Here is a 14,913-nt window from a genome sequence, read left to right on the forward strand (position 1 = left end):
TGGACGGCCTGCACCTGCAATTTTCTTTGTAACAGGAGACACTGTCCAGGGCGAGAGAGAGGGCGAGGATGAGTTTGTACACGAGTGGCACAGCCCCAGTCCGCCTGGTCTGATCGCAACGCCGCTTTTCTCAGTCCTCATTTTATCAGACTTTAATAATAGTTTGCGGCTGAAAAGCTTGCTGTTGCCACAAACAATACGGCGGACTACTGTATACTCCGTACAGCATGCAGATTCTAAGACTCCCCTTCGGTACGGAGACCCGGCCCTCGGTCTAAAGAGCTCAAGCTCATCAGCCAAGCCGTCTACTCTCGCTTAAAGCAACTAAACATGGAGATTTGAATGCTTCGATGGTTTCCATCTTCAGCCATCCTGCAAATTAGACGCACCGGTGAGATGAAGGGCTCCAGAAGATCCTACTCAAACCCTGGGCTAGCTGCTGCGCGGACCCACATTTGGCCATGGCCCGTTCTCCCTTGTAAAGTTGGCTTCTATCAGACAATCACCTTCAGCCGATGGGCAAAGAAGGTGCTCCATGCTGCATTGCGGCACGAGCAAAGTCAAGCTCCACTCACAAGCTTTTGTGACTGGGACAAGCATCAAACGTGGCTCGCCCGGACCGCTGCTTGGGGTCGGGTAAACATCAATGATTCATGAATCATCACGGGATATGGCTAGAAAAGCCCAAAGCGCTCGCATCTGCTCCAGCAAGTCGTTGACTCGTCCGAAGCAGGTTCACGAACCATTATGTCTCACTAGTCATACAGAAAGGAGGGCAGAATTCACAGCTCGTTGGTCCTTGCTTCGCCTCTTCCACCCGTCTTTCAGGCGACCAAGCCTCACCGGCCGGCCACTGTGACAATAATAACGTACCGTAGGGACGGGAACCTTCTCAAGAATAACGCAACCTTGGTTCAGCCGCATCGTCCACATGGACATTGGCAACTCGTCCTGATCATACGGGAAGCCGGTGTTGTGACGGGCCTGTCAAGACTCAACCGGTCTAGCGGCCTAAAACGTTTCGTTACCGCGCCCGGCGACTGGGGAGGCTCCAGAGCAATCTCCCACTCGATGATCTAGATATATCCACACTTTGGCCGTTTGTTCCTTAATAGTTAATGACCTCCTTTATGCTCTGCCTTCCACGTTGCGTCCTCTTCTGAACACTTTCGCTCTCGTTATTCTGGCATCTATCTCTGCCGCAGTCACTCGCTTGAACCTCGTTATTGTTGTCGTCGTCACTTGCATACGCCATCACTTGACCCCTTACCTTTTGACTCCGTAATATCCAACACCTCCACCATCACAGTCAAGATGAAGTCCGTCGCTGCTTTCGCCATGCTGGCTGGCCTCGTCGCCGCATACCCTGGAGAAGTCCTGCGCAAGCGCGCCCTGACGGAACGTGACAGCGGCTGCCCTCGAGACCTCACTCCCGGTCAATTCGAGTTCCCTCACTACATCACGCAGATCTCCAAGAGCGAGCCGGACAAGGCGTTCGGCCCTCAGTACAACGGCGTCTTCACTCCCAACGACATCGCGTCCATCTTCAGCTTCGACGTTCCCGCGAGCCGCGCCGACGCCAACTGCACCCTCGAGTTCATCTTCCCGTTGAAGTCGCAACTGAAGACGTCCAACTTCGACTACGAGGGCGGTGGCTCGTTCTTCTTCACCGGCTACAACCCAGGTAGCTGCCCGGGTCCAGAGACCACATGGAACAACCAGCCCGCTCCAGGACCGTTCCCACCTTTCCCACCCGTTCACATGGAACCAGGCAATGCTTACACCATTGATGTCGGTCCTTGCTTCGTGGGTGCCGGTACATGCGTGGCTGGCTTGACCGTAAGTTTTTTATATGCCCCGTTTCTTCTTCACATCCTCCAGATACCTTATCAGATATCTTTGGGGGGCGTGGAACCGCAAAAAATTAACTGACGCCTCCTCTTTAGACCACCAACGACACCAACTTCTGGTTCTTCCAGGACCAGGATGAGTGCCCCATTGGCATCTACACCGCTTACGAGTACGGTCTCCCAGCCGGTACACCTCCTCCCTCGTAGATGCTCATCTCGACTTTGAGAGTATGAAGGACCGCGGAACCATTGAGGATCGTCTTGTTTGGCTGGGGTGAAGAGAACCCTCACCCCTTGCTTTCTATCATACCTGCAGACTTTTGGTGCCTCGTGGAACGCGGTGAAACATGGATCAGTGGCATGTGGGTCTAGGGGGAACTTGTGGAGGAGTTGACAAGGGGGATCCCAGCGACCAAGCAAAGACCTTTCTTTCAACAACTTCCAAATGTCCACCCGTCCTCGACAACATCAGTTCAAGAGAGGATCTACAATGAAACTCAACTCGGTCGCTCTCTCACTCATGCACGCATACACACACACACCGTCAACCTCTTGGAGGGATCTACATACTCTTTGGATACCTGCACAAGCAAACCAAACTCAAAATTCGAGGGGATCAAATCATTCATCAATGGAGAAGGGGGAGCGCGCTTCTAGCAATAATCTATGATTGATCAATCTTTGGCTGCTGTTATTGTTATTTTTGGACAGATGAGAAAATTCCAAGCATACCTGACCTCTCTGACCTATCTGACCTACCTGACCTACTCTTTGCTATGGGTTTAAACTATCCGTTTCTTTCTTTTTTCTCTCTCAAAAAGCTCGTTTGGCATCGCATCATCAACATCTACACCTGTACCTGCACCTGTACCTGCAATCACTCCTACCCCTACTCCCTCCGCCGGTACCAACTCTACCTACATGCTAGTCGAGGTAATGAAACCTGAATCTGAAGAAGAACACTCTCACAGAGCAGCGATGTGCAACCTTTTCGCTCCCTTTTATTCTTTCACTTCTCCGTTTCGTTCGACTCGACACAATGTGACGGCCAGTTCCTTGTTTGTGTGCAGTGTGCGGTACGGCACGGGTACCGGGTACAGAGTACGCAGTCCCAGCGGGAGCACGGAGTACAAACAAGCAACTCTCTGCCGCGTCTTGACTTGCGGCCGGGGGTGTCCGTGCACCACAACAACGACGACGACAGGGGCGATACGGGTTTCTGACGCGAGTCCCTAGGAGATCCCGTGGACGGACAACCACAGTACATCCTGGATGTATGCATCGCGGCGTGGTCGTTGGTTTCTTTGAAAATTGACACGGACGACGACGACCGTAGGTACCTCACCAATCTCCCTGCGAAAGTACGCCGTACTGTAGGTAGGTGCTTGCTTAGAAAGAAAAGAAGTTCAGGTAAACCGCCTGCGTCGTGAATGTTTGTGACATCGTTGTTGTTGATCGGTCTGTTATTATCACATACCTAGTGAACATGACTGTTGAAACACCTAGGCAGGTAGGTCTGAGGTAGGTAGGTATACATCTGCCCTCAAGAAAAAGGGGACCATCCTCATTGCGTTGTCGGTTTGTCTTTCTTTTCTTTCTCTTTGTCTTTCCTTCCCTCGTCAACCTCAACGCCATACAAAAGAAACAAATTCCAACAGACGCAAAAAAAAGACAACTTCCCTATTCGTGCTCGTACTCGTACTCCATGCTCTAATTACTCGTCGCTAACAAAGAAAATGAAACCATGAACACGTGTATACCGGGAAACAGAAACAGCCGGGACCGCTGGAGGGCTTCCCAAATAACAAAGACCCGAACGCTTTCACAGTCCCTCATCACGATGACACAGACACCTCTTGTAACGGTCTCCTCTTTGCCGTCAGGTCCACATCCATCGTCAGACCCCATCGGTCAGCGAAACCCTCACAGACCTCCTGGCATGTCTTTGCAGCCTGACGGGTCCGACACCGCCGATCCCAGTCGCCCGCTTGAATAAGCATGATGCTATTCTCCACCAGCTCGTCCTCGACGTTCATGTCCTCGACCATATCGCGGACAGACTTGAGCTTGCGCGTGGCGGCGCTTGCAGCCAGACGAGATTCCTGCAGCAGATCCGTGAGCGAGCGAAGTGTTTGACTCAACTCGTCCGTCTGCGACGCAAGGATCTGCAACGAGATTAACGGATTTTGTGGCCGCAAGAATGGCAACGTCGACATGAGGGTGGTGATTTCTTCCAAAAGTACATCCACCATCTCTTCTGGAAGATGCGCCATTCCACCGTAGATGAGCGAGTGGCTTTGCGTAAACAGGTCCCGCGTCTTGTTAGTTCGATGCGACGCCATGGATGTATATGCCGTGATCAATCGCGTGACTCCGTACTCGACGTTCCCTTGCGGACCGAGATCCTTCAAGCCTTGGATGGTTCGTTTGACGGTTCCGCCGCCTTCACTGACTGCGTCCTCGGGGTTCGCGCACATGCGGGTCAGTTTCTGGATGTCGTGGATCCGTTTCCGCAGGATGGGCGGCAAGGTCGCTTCTTCTTCTTCTTCTGCTCCGTCTGCGTCTGACTCGGGCCCGTAATCCGAGCCATCGTAGGCCGACTCGTGTCTTTGATGTCCTCGCTTCGGGTGCGTGGGTGGCCGCAGGTCGATCGCCTGCGATGATGGCACTTGTAACGCTGGGGACGCTCCATCGTACTGCGCCGGATGCGGGCTTTGCACCACCATGCCGAAACCGAAGTCGTGCATGTCGTTAATAGCATACGGACTCTGAAGACCATGCAACGAGTGGTCTTGCTCCACGTCACCTTCTCTTAATCCCTCCAAGAAATTCGACCCGCCTTCCTCCTCGTCATCCCAGGCTTGTCCCAGCTCGTCGGCCAGGTTCCCAAGGCCGTTCTCCTCCTGCTGTTCTATACTACGCGTACTGCGTATGCTCGTCCGGCTCTCTCTGCGCTGTATGGAAAAAGAGGGTGGTCTCGATGACTTGGCCGATATGGGTCGCGGTGTCATGGGAGACCGTGGCTGGTAAGATGTCTGCGAGGTGCGCGACGACCGCCGGGAATAGGCCGTACCATTTGTCGTGCCGCTCGTGTATGGGCTCGTCGAGATCGTTTCCTGAAGAGAGTCGACACTGGAGAGTCTCAGCGACCTGCGTTTTCGCGAAGGCGTCGAAGGGGAGGCCGGCGGCGATGTCACTGTCATGGTCTATCCGTAACGCGAGTGCATAATATGCAAGGTCAAACGCTGTCAGAAAAAGAAGGAGTTGAGGGTCTTTGCGAAAATTTGTTCATGCGCAACAAAGCATGTTCGTATGATGGTGGATTCTGTGGAAAGCAAAAGCCTCCATCAGTGTTGATGTTGAAGTGACTGCTGCGTACTCCGTTTGGCCAGCCTCAAATCTCCCCAGCGTGTCGTACCTTATTTAGCCCCAACTTCACTGGGCACGCGGAACGGCTCGTTTCGAAAATTCACCAGCAAAACCCCGACACTCGACGAAGACTTTTAACAACCGCCTCGCTGTTCCTGGAAACATTTAGCTTGAGTTTGTCCCCCGCTGGTCCTCATATGTTCCAGAGGTGCCGGACGGAGGCAAGTCGACTGTGGCACCGTGCGGGCTAGATTCAGCTGAATTTGGGAAATATTAAATTCCAGCCATCAGCAATGCCTATCATCCGGAGAGTCCAGCCGTCAGATCTATTGCATCTCAACTTATGCAACCTCGATCCCTACACTGAAAACTACGACCTCAACTTCTATTTGACCTACTTGATGAGATGGCCTTCGTTGTTCCAATGTATCGAAGAGCACGGTCAGATTGTCGGGTATATCATTGGAAAAGTCGAAACTTCTCCCGCACAACTACAGTAAGTTCGTTCATTTTGTTTCCCACTGAAAGCCGTGCCTGAAGCATTCCCTCCAGAGGTACGCCACACTACCTGCCATGGCATGGCCATATCACGGCTCTGTCAATCGCACCACAGTATCGGAGATTCGGATACGGCAAACTTCTGAGTGAGTCGCTAGAAAAGGCTTGCAACCAACAGAATGCCTGGTTCGTGGATCTGTTTGTACGGAAAAGCAATACGAACGCCATCAAAATGTACGAGAGCATGGGCTATTCGACCTTCCGGACCGTGGTCAGGTATTATGCAGATGATCCGACTGGTGTTTCCCAAGACGGAGAGGACGCTTTGGACATGCGGAAGCCTCTGGACAGGGACAAGGACCGAATCCACGTCAGGGAGAATGGTGAGAGTTTCAAGGTCGACCCTGAGGATGTCTTTTGAGCACCCTCTAAGCGATAATAAGTCGTCTTAACTGGCACACATGCTCAATCTGTTGGTGCCTTATCCAGGTAATCATGTTGGACACGGTCCCGGAAGGTGAAAGACGCCCGAGCCGAGCCAGGGAGTGGCATACTCGATGACTGTATGCGGGACGACCTTCATTACGGACGAAAAGCTGGCCTGTCAGAGAAATGAAGAAGATAAGCGCCGAGATGAGCTATGGCCTCTGTATGTCGTGAGATTGGAAAAGCCCTCATAGCGATGGGATGTGGAAGTCATCGAGGTTGATAATGTCGGGACCTCATGGGGGACCGAGTACAACATTTCCAGGGACAGACACTTTGGGCAGTCTACAGTGTTGTGAACCACAATGCACATTTGACTGATGAACAAAGACACATTGTAATACATGATGGTGTTCAGACTGGCTATAGCATATTGATTAGGTGTTTGCTTATGCTACGGCCGCTAGGTCGGCGTGCATTCGCTTTGTGCGAATAAGATGCAAGGCCTGGCCGGACTTCGGTTCGCTCGCATGCAAGATAGAGATGGTTCCGAATCGCGGGCCTTATGCCACACGGCGAAAGCAGAAACGGGCAGAGGCGGGTAGCAAGGATTGAGGAAGATTTGCCTGGGAGACGCAGCAGTTGACTTACAGCAGGGAGCAAGTGTCGACACCACCAACGAGACACAAACCACCTGCACAGAGCCAGCGACGTAGGTAGTAAGTAGGAAGTGGTTGGTAAGAGTGAGCACAATGTAGATATCTATATGAGATTGTACAACTTTATGCCCACCGTGTCCGGGCCCCGATGAACAGTGCATCTGCTAAATAAGTTTATCTTCTAACAAGATATCCGGAATTATTTCAAGGGTCTCTTCACATACAGTACGATCTGGTTTTGCCCGAATCCCCAAGTTCTTATTTTCTTGCTCCAATCTCAGCCTACCACACCTCCTTTCTTCAATTGTCGCAGACAACACCCTACTCGTATCGGCAAACTCATTCTTTCACTTGCTCACTTGCTCACTCTCGCTCGCCAATCACTCAGCCCTCATTAAATCGTCGACCACATTCCTTCCACCCTCCAGTCTTCCTCAAATCACTCACACGCGCACCCCAACGCCACTTCGTCTCCTTACGCCTGAGCGCACGCCTGGGCGCTCGTCCGCCTCGTCACTCGTTTTCACCTCGATCTCGGGAACCAGATCTTCCTTTTGGTCTCGATACTCAGCCTTGCACTGCGCGCTTCACCTGGGTATCCCGGCGACCTTTCGAACCTCTCGCACGTACGCTCATGCCGACGCTCAACTTCAACATGTCCGGCTACCCCAAAGTCACCCGAGAGAACAAGTCGTCGTACCTGTCGTCGTTTGTGCGATGGCTCCAATTGAAAAAGTACCAGTACGAAGTAACATTCTCACTGTACATGCTCACGCCGACCGAGAAATTTGTATTCAGTACGCAGCAATCCCCCTTCCCCTTCGACTAAATCCTGCTCCCACACGTTTCTGGCAACGACCGCTAACACCCGCGACATCGCAGACTTTATCCTCTTCATGCTCGTCTCTCTTCTCGTCACCGCGGCCTACTACTATCTCCCCGACCACGTCTTCCTCATTTACAACCGTGTCTGGTATTATCTGCAGGGTGAACTCGCCTATTCAGCTGTAGCTGGAGGAGGAGGAAACAAGAGCCTCTACCTCACCGAGGGGTCTAGAAGGACGGCGGATGCCTTGACGGCGTTGACGAGCCCAGGCTCCCTGGTCGGCTCAGTCACTGCCGTCGCGAAAGAACTGTGATCACATTGAAAATACTATCGGTGACGTGATTGCGGTCGTCTTTTCTTCTTTTGAAAGCAAAAACGAGGAGAATCCATGGACATTATGGCGTGTCGGTATTGGCGTGTAGAATAATATTAATGCATTTTATCGCATTTTCGACACATGTAGTAATACATTTGATCTTGATCATACAATGATTTACGTCGAGCACGAACCAGTCTTCCCACTGCCTGCGCAAGTTCCCTCTTAGGGGGTCAGTTGCGCGGGCGTAAGCTCAGCCGGCGAAGGACCCTCCGGTTCGTTAAGGACCGTGAGATAAGCCGAGGAAATAGCACTTCCCCCGTCATCTCTTATATGCGCTGGGGAAGTCTCCCCTTGCGTACACGATGCGAGTGTCGTATGCCCTCCTCCGGCAGCCTCATCTCTGCATCATCACACAAGGACCAGGCGTATATATCTCCTGATCGTCGCCCAGAGTATTGGTTGGTGCGGGTTTGACGTTGAAAAGAACGGCGCTGCGAATGTAGCTCGAAAGCGTTGGTCGTGTCATTCCTCGACGTGAAAAGGTGGATTGTCCCGCAGGTATTGAACTCCAGGGTTTTTATGGCTCTGCTCCCTTCAGGTTGGGTATCTTGATCGTTTAAGACTGTAGGTGTTTAATCTTTTGCCAGTATGTCTTCTCTTAATGACGGATTGGGTTGGGTTGGGGTTGTGCTGTTATTGTTGTTATTGCTGCTGCTGCTGCTGCTGCTCCTGCGCCGCCTTCCATTCCTTCTGCCTTCTCATATTCTCCTGTATGCGCCGTACTTCGGCCTCGAGTTCATCCTTCTCAAAAGGGATCTTGTGACTTTGTTCTTGCGTCGGCCAGAAGCCGTGTACCGAGAAGCGGTTCTCCAGGTTCGTACCGAAGTAGTACATGTATCCAATGGGGAAGGCAAGGTACATGCCAAACTGTGGTGCACGTTAACCAGGAACAAACAGAATCGACGGATTGCACCTTGAATTGTGCAAAGCATTACCTTGAACACTTCTAGGTTCGTTCCGCGGAGAGACCGCAGGATGTAGTTGAATACCATTGTTACAGCTCGCGCAAACTTCACTCAACAATCTGTTTCCCGTGCTGAATGGCTTTGTTCCGGAATAGGAGCAGTACTTGTCCTGTCCTTTTCTCCAAAGAGTGAAGCCGTGGGAAAAAAAAACCAGCTCGCCCGGTGGTGTGCCGCGCATAGATGAATCGTCGTAGCCCTGCCGCTTTTACTGTACGGGGTGCGGATACCTTGGGTGCTCACTCTTACGACCACACACCACACACCACGCCACTTAGCCTCCGCTCAATACCTTCCTCGGGTACCTAGCTACCTCTAGGGGTATAACAATTATGAGCAACGCCTCTGATGTTTGTACATGTCATTTGTTCAGGTCATTCGAATGTCCGATTGCTGTCGCCGAGTCTACAAGCTGTAAGTGAGCTGCCCGTGAGTCTGGCTGGGAATACATGATGCATTCCATATGCCCAACTCGCGAGAGAACCTACTCAGCGATATCGAGGTCACTAGAAGTTCGTCTTCATGCCACTCGACTCGGGCACTGGCAACCTTAATTCAAAGCGACCGTCAACTTGTCGACGCCCCTTCTGTGAGGAACAGTTCGATCACTCCACAACCGACAAGAGATATACTTCAGTCTCTTTCGATTCTCCATGCACAGTACAAGGGGCTTCAGGAATCCAAGGCTCGGGCAATGACCTCGCCTAGACCACATTCAGAGTCCATTCTCACGAACTTGTCCGACACGTATACTGAATTTGAGTCGGCCTCACTAGCCTCGCTAGAGTCAGTAAAACTGGTCACGTCCGACGAAGGTAACGATCAAGTCTTCGTCTCTCCAATATGTCCCTCACTGCAAACTGTCGGACTGAGATCGGCTGCTGGAGAAAATCTAGTCAGCCATGGTGTCAGCTAAGAGAAGATAGATGAATATAGATTGGTACCTTTCCCGAATTCGTCCTTCACCTCATTCTTCTGAATAATCACGACTCGCCAACAACTCGTCCAAAAACTGGTGAGCGAGCAGCTGTTCTTTGCCTTTATGGCAATTTATGCACTCGCAAGGGATTCTGCTTTGTCGATGCCCGTGACCAAACGAAACGGATACTTACCTTTGCGCTGTGCGCCGAGCTTCTCGGGGCTGAAATATACAGGCCACTCGGAAAGTCCTAGTGACTTGCTAGATCCGTTCGACGAGCATATCCTGACAAGAGGGCTTGTCTATATCTTGAATCCGTATTCAACTAGATTGCGGCCATGAGTCTGGAGAAACTGAAGAGCATCACGGTAGATCTCGTCAAGTTTGGAATTGTCCTCCGACGTGTCTCGTTGACAGGGTTCCATTCTAGGCGAGAATGACAGCGGAGCTCTCCCCCGCCTCGAAGATGAAGGCTATGTTGGCATATGTTCGAATTCACACAGGAACGTGAGAAGAATCTTCGGGCTGACAAGTTGATGCCCAGGAAAGCGAGCGGAGTCAGATGTTTTCTCTTTTGGAAGCAATTCTGAATTGCATACGCTGTGGAAACACCTGTGAAAAAGATGAATGGTTTAGACAGTACCGGGCATCAGTTTCTGTAGATTGACAATCAATGTCTGGGGTGCGCCCAGCTCTGGTCTGACTCTCAACGTTATATACATTCTTGTGGTGGTGACAAGGCTGGGGGCTGATGAGGCTGGATCAATCGCCCCAAGAACGCCGAAAAGACTTTGGACCTCGGCTCAGCCGGAGATTCTTTGTTCTCCAGAAACTCCATCTCCGCAGTTTCACCCTCGCCCAGTTGATTACTCTTCGGCCCAGGATGTTCTACCTTGACTGAAGCCACGCCATGATTGAGCCGTTGAGATCTGGATAACCGAGGAACCGTTGGATCTCACTCTTTTTACGTTGTATTCTTATACTGCCTCCCCTGTCGGCTGTGTCTAGTCCTGTCCTGCGCCGCGTCCTTTCCATTCCTTGAGCCGAAACAGAAGACGAACTCGATTGTTCTTTCAATTGACCTTATTTCGTTGGTCACCACCACAATGTCTACCCTGGCAAGCCCCGAAGAAGCGGTGCTCTACCGCAAAGAAGGCCGCGTGGCCATCATCACTCTCTCGCAGCCCAAGAAGCTCAACGCCATGACCCAGCCCTACTACTACCGCATATCCTGCCTGCTGCGCGACATCGCCGAGGACCCCGAAATCACCATCACTCTACTGACGGGGTCGGGCCGTTTCTTCTCGGCCGGGGCAAACGTCACGACGACACGGCCTGGCGTGGGACCGGGCATAGGCAAAGACGAAGCGCGGAGCGACATACTCAAAGGCTTTGTGAGTAACAACCTCGACATCACCAGGAGTTTCTACACGCATCCCAAGATCCTCGTGGCCGCACTGAACGGGCCGGCCGTCGGTCTTTCGGCGGCAGTACTGGGCTTCTGCGACTTTATATACGCGACGCCACACACGTTCCTGCTCACGCCCTTCTCGTCGCTTGGGTTGGTGGCCGAGGGCGGCGCCAGCATCGGGCTCGTGCAGCGTCTGGGTCTGGCGAAGGCGAATGAGGCGCTGATCATGTCGAGGAAGATCCCGTGCGAGGAGTTGGTGGCATGTGGGTTCGTAACAAAGGTGTTCAGCGGGAAGGATCAGAACGACAGCGACGGCTTCTTGAAGCAAGTCTTGGACGAGATCCAGGATAAGCTCGGCGAGCACTTGAACCAGGAGAGTTTGATCAAGATCAAGGAGCTGATCCGAAGACCGTTCCTCGAAGCACTGGAGGCCCAAGGAGTCAGGGAAGTCATGGAAGGCATGGCGAGATTCGTAAAGGGTGCGCCACAGGAAGAGTTCCGCAAACTCGCCAGTGGGGAGAAGAGGCACAAGCTGTAAATTTGTAATTAGCACGGTTGAGGTTATATCAGCCAAATGGATGATGAATGTGATTGCATGTGCGTATATCCTGGCCCTCGAAAATGACATGAGGAAAACACATGGTGCTGGTTGCAAGCATCAGACTGCTTGGGCAGCCAGCCCTGGACCGAGACTGCTTAGAGTGGCGAGAGAGCAATTAAGAGGAGGGCAGGTATGTATTTCTCCATTGAGCGCGCCCAGATAACGCCCACTATGTCAGCGTTGGTAATGCGAATCACATCTGGACAAAATACGAGGAATGTTGCGACATTCGGGTCGGGCTGTCGGTCGAAGCGGATCCTGCCAATGGTGTATCATAGAAGATTGCGCTCTTTAGTGGAAAGTAGTGCCACTTTAAGGGTCGTCTCGGCTGCATTGCTTCTTTTGGAAGGAAACACTTGTCGTTATGCGTTGAAAATCAGGCCGTTTTTGTCCATGTTCAAGAACCTTTGCTGCTTTTATCGTGCTGACTTGACGAAGATCGTGTAATCTTCGATAGTCACTTTGACAAGCAAGCCAAGCAGAGACTTGAGAGCACGATCACACATTTATCTGCGGCCGGGTTAGTAAGATGACTACCGATGTGGAAAGCAGCGTCTGCGTCGCGCTCGACGCTCAGCAAAAGGGTTCGCGACGCCGGTAGGTTGTTATGGTTGAGCCCAGCCCAAATTGCTCAGAGGTATATATAGGCCCAAGGGGTTTGCCACTGATTCTTGATGTTCATCATCCATTGAGCGCGTAAAGACAGCTTCGAATACCTGACATTGAGAGTCGAAAACAAACTTCCTCAAGGACGACCAGAACCTGCTGAAGCAACTGTCAATATGTATATCACCTTACCCAATGGAATCCGTGTCTTCTATCGCGAAGCCGGATCATCGTCCAATCCAACTATTCTCTTGCTTCATGGGTTCCCTGCCTCCTCGTTCCAATACCGGAATCTCATGCTCATCCTGGGCGAAAAGTACCATGTGCTCGCTCCTGATTTGCCTGGATTCGGCTTCACCGAGATCCCAGAAAATCTGAACTTCAAGTATACGTTCGCCAACATTGCGACGACGATTGGGTCGTTCCTTGATGTTCTCAAAATATCGAAGTTCGCCGTGTATGTCTTCGACTACGGAGCTCCCACAGGCTTCCGGCTGGCTCTGGAGCGTCCAGAAGCCATCACTGCCATCATCTCTCAAAATGGGAATGCATATGAGGAGGGCTTGCAATCTTTTTGGGATCCATTACGCCAGCTCTGGGCCACTTCCGATCCCGAACAAGAAAAGAAGATTCGTCAAGCAGTCAGTGAAGCAGTTCTGAGCTTCGAGGCGACCAAGAGCCAGTATCTGCATGGCGAACCCGACGCGGAAAAGATTGATGATCCAGTCACGTACCATATTGACTATGCGTTGATGTCGCGTCCCGGAAACAAAGAGATACAGCTCGACTTGTTCAAGGACTATGGCACCAATGTGGTCTTATACCCCAAGTTTCAGGAGTACTTGCGTACGAGCCAGGTCCCTGTCCTGGCAGTCTGGGGCAAGAACGACTTCATCTTCCCACCGGCTGGAGCTGAGGCGTTCAAGAGAGACGTGAAGAACTTGAAGCTTGTTCTTTTGGATGGTGGTCATTTCTTGGTCGAGAGCCATACCAAGGAGATTGGAGGGCTGATTTTGGAGTTCCTCGCCGAAAACAAGATCTAAGAGACGATGCAGGAAATGTAACGCTCTGTGCTCTGACAGTGGGTGCAGTACTTATGAATCGATTCATCTCCACATGCGCTCGATCAGTAATCTTATGGATGTTGTGATTTTGGGTCACGGTGTCCGTCCTAACCAGCCTACTCTTGAACATAGTTCACCGAGTGCCGACCGTGAGGCTAGAAGGGGCTTGCTTCGTCATCTGTAGTGCATTATTTGACTGTAGTCCTGCCAAGACCACTGCCGCTAGTTGCTCCAGACCAGCCCAGAACGTTTGGCTGACAAAGTCGTATGCTGGCGAGGCAGTATAGATAAATACTACCATCAGATGGCATGAGAGACATCCAAGCATAGGACCTAACTCCAAAGGACGACTGGAAAGCCATCACAACGAGTCTAACTGATCACCATCTTGGTCTTCACACCCATGCCAGCCTCACTGAGAATCGAAATATTCCCTTCGGATCTGCAACGCATGATCGACTTTTACTCGAACGTATTGCAATTCAAGCTGCTCAAGCGTCAAGACACATACGCCTATCTTCAGCGGGATAATATCTTCATCGGAGCCATCGAGACCCCGTCGTCCGACACCCTGGAGCGAAAGATAGCCTATCGTTCTCCAAACAAAGGAGTTGAGATAGTGTTCGAGGTGGATGATTTGGAACATGAGAGGGATTTCATAGTGAGCAAAGGCGCGAGGTTGGATGCCGACATTGCTTTGCAGCCTTGGGGGTTGAAGGACTTTAGGCTGACAGATCCCGATGGCTACTACGTGAGAATCACCACACACAGCGTCAAGAGAGGTTCACTATAGTTGGCATCTTCACATGCCTTGACGTCGTCGCTGCACATGTTGATGCTGAGGCGGTCACGAGTTACGATTGCTTGGTAGTTGCCGAGTACGAGAAAAGACATGTCTCACTCATTGGAAATGATGTCTTCTCGATCTCTTCTCGATCTCTTCCGACCTGCTGACCGTGTGAGTAAATGCGTCATGCTGCCTGGCTACCTGGTGTTACCTGCAGAATTGGTTGCACGCGTACTCATCGTCACCCCTAGTGGCCAGATTTGCACAAAACAAATGACGATAGTGCTCCAGGTCGTCATGATGAACAACGTTAGTCCTGTGTATGGGCGGATTCAAGATCCGAAGCCGCCAGATCGCGGTGCAAGTGTGACGTACCCAGTAAGAGACGATGGCGTCGTTGCCCAGCCACACGAGGCGGGGCGGGACGTGTGGCGGTGAAGCGGCTCTCATTGGCCAGCCCCGTAACGGCAGGGGCTCATGACATCAGAACAATATCGCATTCTCTGACGATGGATGTTTGTCTCGCCTTGTCATCTGCCCCGACAACGTCATAAGC

The 14,913-nt window shown here is 51.7% G+C and overlaps 8 protein-coding genes across 8 annotated transcripts; 6 read left to right on the forward strand and 2 right to left on the reverse strand.

Moving 5' to 3' along the window:
- Window positions 1-1,314: 1,314 nt before the first annotated feature.
- Window positions 1,315-2,057, forward strand: PV08_00731 (uncharacterized protein; the record flags this gene model as incomplete). The annotated part of the gene is made up of 2 exons (XM_016375096.1): window positions 1,315-1,839; window positions 1,947-2,057. 2 exons carry the CDS (start codon window positions 1,315-1,317, stop codon window positions 2,055-2,057), a joined length of 636 nt encoding a protein of 211 aa, XP_016240372.1.
- A 1,628-nt stretch (window positions 2,058-3,685) lies between these two features.
- On the reverse strand, window positions 3,686-5,053 carry PV08_00732 (uncharacterized protein; the record flags this gene model as incomplete). Its single annotated transcript, XM_016375097.1, has 1 exon — window positions 3,686-5,053. The coding sequence occupies one exon, from the start codon at window positions 5,051-5,053 to the stop codon at window positions 3,686-3,688; it is 1,368 nt and encodes a 455-aa protein (XP_016240373.1).
- Window positions 5,054-5,512: 459 nt separating this feature from the next.
- Window positions 5,513-6,138, forward strand: PV08_00733 (uncharacterized protein; the record flags this gene model as incomplete). The annotated part of the gene is made up of 2 exons (XM_016375098.1): window positions 5,513-5,715; window positions 5,772-6,138. The coding sequence occupies 2 exons, from the start codon at window positions 5,513-5,515 to the stop codon at window positions 6,136-6,138; spliced, it is 570 nt and encodes a 189-aa protein (XP_016240374.1).
- A 1,319-nt stretch (window positions 6,139-7,457) lies between these two features.
- On the forward strand, window positions 7,458-7,941 carry PV08_00734 (uncharacterized protein; the record flags this gene model as incomplete). The annotated part of the gene is made up of 2 exons (XM_016375099.1): window positions 7,458-7,599; window positions 7,685-7,941. The coding sequence occupies 2 exons, from the start codon at window positions 7,458-7,460 to the stop codon at window positions 7,939-7,941; spliced, it is 399 nt and encodes a 132-aa protein (XP_016240375.1).
- Window positions 7,942-8,649: 708 nt separating this feature from the next.
- On the reverse strand, window positions 8,650-8,999 carry PV08_00735 (uncharacterized protein; the record flags this gene model as incomplete). Its single annotated transcript, XM_016375100.1, has 2 exons — window positions 8,650-8,874; window positions 8,943-8,999. 2 exons carry the CDS (start codon window positions 8,997-8,999, stop codon window positions 8,650-8,652), a joined length of 282 nt encoding a protein of 93 aa, XP_016240376.1.
- A 1,995-nt stretch (window positions 9,000-10,994) lies between these two features.
- On the forward strand, window positions 10,995-11,837 carry PV08_00736 (uncharacterized protein; the record flags this gene model as incomplete). Its single annotated transcript, XM_016375101.1, has 1 exon — window positions 10,995-11,837. The coding sequence occupies one exon, from the start codon at window positions 10,995-10,997 to the stop codon at window positions 11,835-11,837; it is 843 nt and encodes a 280-aa protein (XP_016240377.1).
- Window positions 11,838-12,682: 845 nt separating this feature from the next.
- Window positions 12,683-13,549, forward strand: PV08_00737 (uncharacterized protein; the record flags this gene model as incomplete). The annotated part of the gene is made up of 1 exon (XM_016375102.1): window positions 12,683-13,549. The coding sequence occupies one exon, from the start codon at window positions 12,683-12,685 to the stop codon at window positions 13,547-13,549; it is 867 nt and encodes a 288-aa protein (XP_016240378.1).
- Window positions 13,550-13,973: 424 nt separating this feature from the next.
- Window positions 13,974-14,363, forward strand: PV08_00738 (uncharacterized protein; the record flags this gene model as incomplete). Its single annotated transcript, XM_016375103.1, has 1 exon — window positions 13,974-14,363. The coding sequence occupies one exon, from the start codon at window positions 13,974-13,976 to the stop codon at window positions 14,361-14,363; it is 390 nt and encodes a 129-aa protein (XP_016240379.1).
- Window positions 14,364-14,913: the final 550 nt, after the last annotated feature.

The sequence above is a fragment of the Exophiala spinifera genome (assembly GCF_000836115.1).
Source record: "Exophiala spinifera strain CBS 89968 unplaced genomic scaffold supercont1.1, whole genome shotgun sequence".
NCBI classification, from domain to species: domain Eukaryota; kingdom Fungi; phylum Ascomycota; class Eurotiomycetes; order Chaetothyriales; family Herpotrichiellaceae; genus Exophiala; species Exophiala spinifera.